The sequence below is a fragment of the Fonticula alba genome, assembly GCF_000388065.1.
Source record: "Fonticula alba strain ATCC 38817 unplaced genomic scaffold supercont2.4, whole genome shotgun sequence".
Taxonomy (NCBI): Eukaryota; order Rotosphaerida; family Fonticulaceae; genus Fonticula; species Fonticula alba.
In genome coordinates this window covers 517,078-519,046 of record NW_009242974.1, presented here as the reverse complement: position 1 = coordinate 519,046, position 1,969 = coordinate 517,078, and the positions used below count along the sequence as shown (strand labels likewise).

The 1,969-nt window shown below is 62.6% G+C and overlaps 1 protein-coding gene across 1 annotated transcript in view; it reads left to right on the top strand.

Annotated features, from left to right (window-relative positions):
• Positions 1 to 1,969, top strand: part of H696_02660 (hypothetical protein) — a 9,001-nt gene that overhangs the window by 3,536 nt on the left and 3,496 nt on the right. The window contains exons 5-8 of the mRNA XM_009496574.1: positions 34 to 377; positions 520 to 740; positions 919 to 1,525; positions 1,694 to 1,899. Of these exons, the coding sequence (XP_009494849.1) occupies positions 34 to 377; positions 520 to 740; positions 919 to 1,525; positions 1,694 to 1,899 (1,378 nt within the window). The remainder of the gene's footprint in view (positions 1 to 33; positions 378 to 519; positions 741 to 918; positions 1,526 to 1,693; positions 1,900 to 1,969) is intronic.

The following is a 1,969-nucleotide window of genomic DNA, read 5'->3' as shown; positions in this document are numbered from 1 at the left end:
TCCCTCCCTTCCACAACCATGACCCGCGCGCAGGCCCCTTCACCGATCTGCCCTACATCGTACAGATCCTCCGCCTGACTTCGTCCAAGGTGGAGCGCGATCGCCTGCTCATCTTCCTGGACAAGCTGCTCATGCTGCGTGAGAACGTCAAGGCCTTCATCGAAGCCAAGGGCATTCGCCTCTTTGTGGACCTGCTGACTCTTGCGCACTTCCACATTGACCGTGCCCAGACCCCCCTGCAGTCGAACCTCCTGGAGGCCGGCGACAGCAAGCCCCAATCCGAGAAGGAGTGGTACTACAACGATGCTTCCAACAACAACGCCCAGACGGGCCCCTTCGGCTTCGACGAGTTCAAGGAGCTCTTCCGCACCGGGGTGGTACGTGTCGCGCCCGTTTCCCCCTGGCCGCCTGGGCCTTCGCCTTTTGCCACCTTCTCGGCCCTCCGCCCGGGGCATCTCCTCTCCCCCCCCCCCCTTCTTGCCCCTACCCGCCGTGACTGACCCGGCTTCATCGCCACAGATCAACAACGACACCCGCTGCTGGGCCCCTGGCATGGATGGCTGGCGCAAGCTGTCGACCGTCGCCCAGCTCAAGTGGTCTCTGGTCGACGGCAAGCCCGGCATCATGAATGAGACCCAGGTGGCGGTCCTGGTGCTGGACGTCTTCAACCGCGTCTGCCAGATGTTCCCCACGCGCGAGGCCGATGGCGCGGTCATCCGCCCGCTGCCGAAGATCAAGCGGTGCGCATCTCTTCCCCGACCATCTTTTTGTGCTGCCACACACACACACACACACACACACACACATTTGCAGCCCCTTGTCCCGGCAGGCGCGGGAGCTTATTCGCTTCTATTGACCCGACCCTTCCCCCCCCCTTTTTTCCCCCTCCTCTCTCCCCTGCCCGCCGCCCGCCAACAGCATCCTGTCCGAGTCCACCTGCCTGCCGCACCTGGTCAATCTCTTCCTCACCTTCGACCCGACCCTGGTGGAGAAGACGGCCACCCTGCTGACCAACATCATGGAGGACAACCCCAACATGCCGAAGCTCTTCCAGACCGGTGCCTTCCTCTTCTCTCTCATGTACACCGGGTCCAACCTCCTGCCGTTGGTTCGGTTCTGGGAGGCGACACACGACAAGCAGGCCTACCGCAACGACGACGAGCAGCTGTTCCTCTCGCATCCGGACGCCGCGCGCAGTGTCCTGTCGCCCATCCTGCCGGTGGCCATGGTGTGCTATCTGCAAAACCACGGCCACGAGAAGTTCTCCAAGATCTTCCTCGGGGACTTCGACACCCCGGAGGCCATCTGGTCGCACGAGATGCGCCGGCTGATGATCGAGAAGATCGCCGCCCACATCAGCGAGTTCACCCCGCGCCTGATGTCCAACACCTATGCCATCTACTCGTACCACCCCATCCCGACCATCCCCTACCCGCAGCTGGCCGACGAGCTCTTCTGCAACATTTACTACCTGCGCCACCTGACCAACACGGCCAAGTTCCCCAACTGGCCCATCAGCCGGCCGGTGCGTCACCTCCGGCCCATGTGATGATGTGCCTCCTCTCCCCCTGCCCCACGTACACCCGATGACTTACATGTCTACTGTGTCTCCCCCTCCTGCCTGTCCCGCGCGCTTGCCTTGGCTCGTGGGCGTGTGTGCGCACACGTACAACACATATACATGCATGCGCAGGTGGAGCTGCTCAAGGACGTGCTGGATGCCTGGAAGCGCGAGGTCGACAAGAAGCCGCCTGTCCTCACGTACGACAGTGCCCTCAGCGTCCTCGGCTTGACCCCGGAGAAGACCTATCTCGAGGCGGACATCCGCAAGGCCTACTTCCGCATGGCGGCCAAGTACCATCCGGACAAGAACCCCGATGGCCGCGAGATCTTCGAGTCGTACGTCATCCGCGTGTGCTTGTTTGCTTGCTTGCTTGCTTGCTTGCTTGCCCCCTCTCCCTGGGCGACG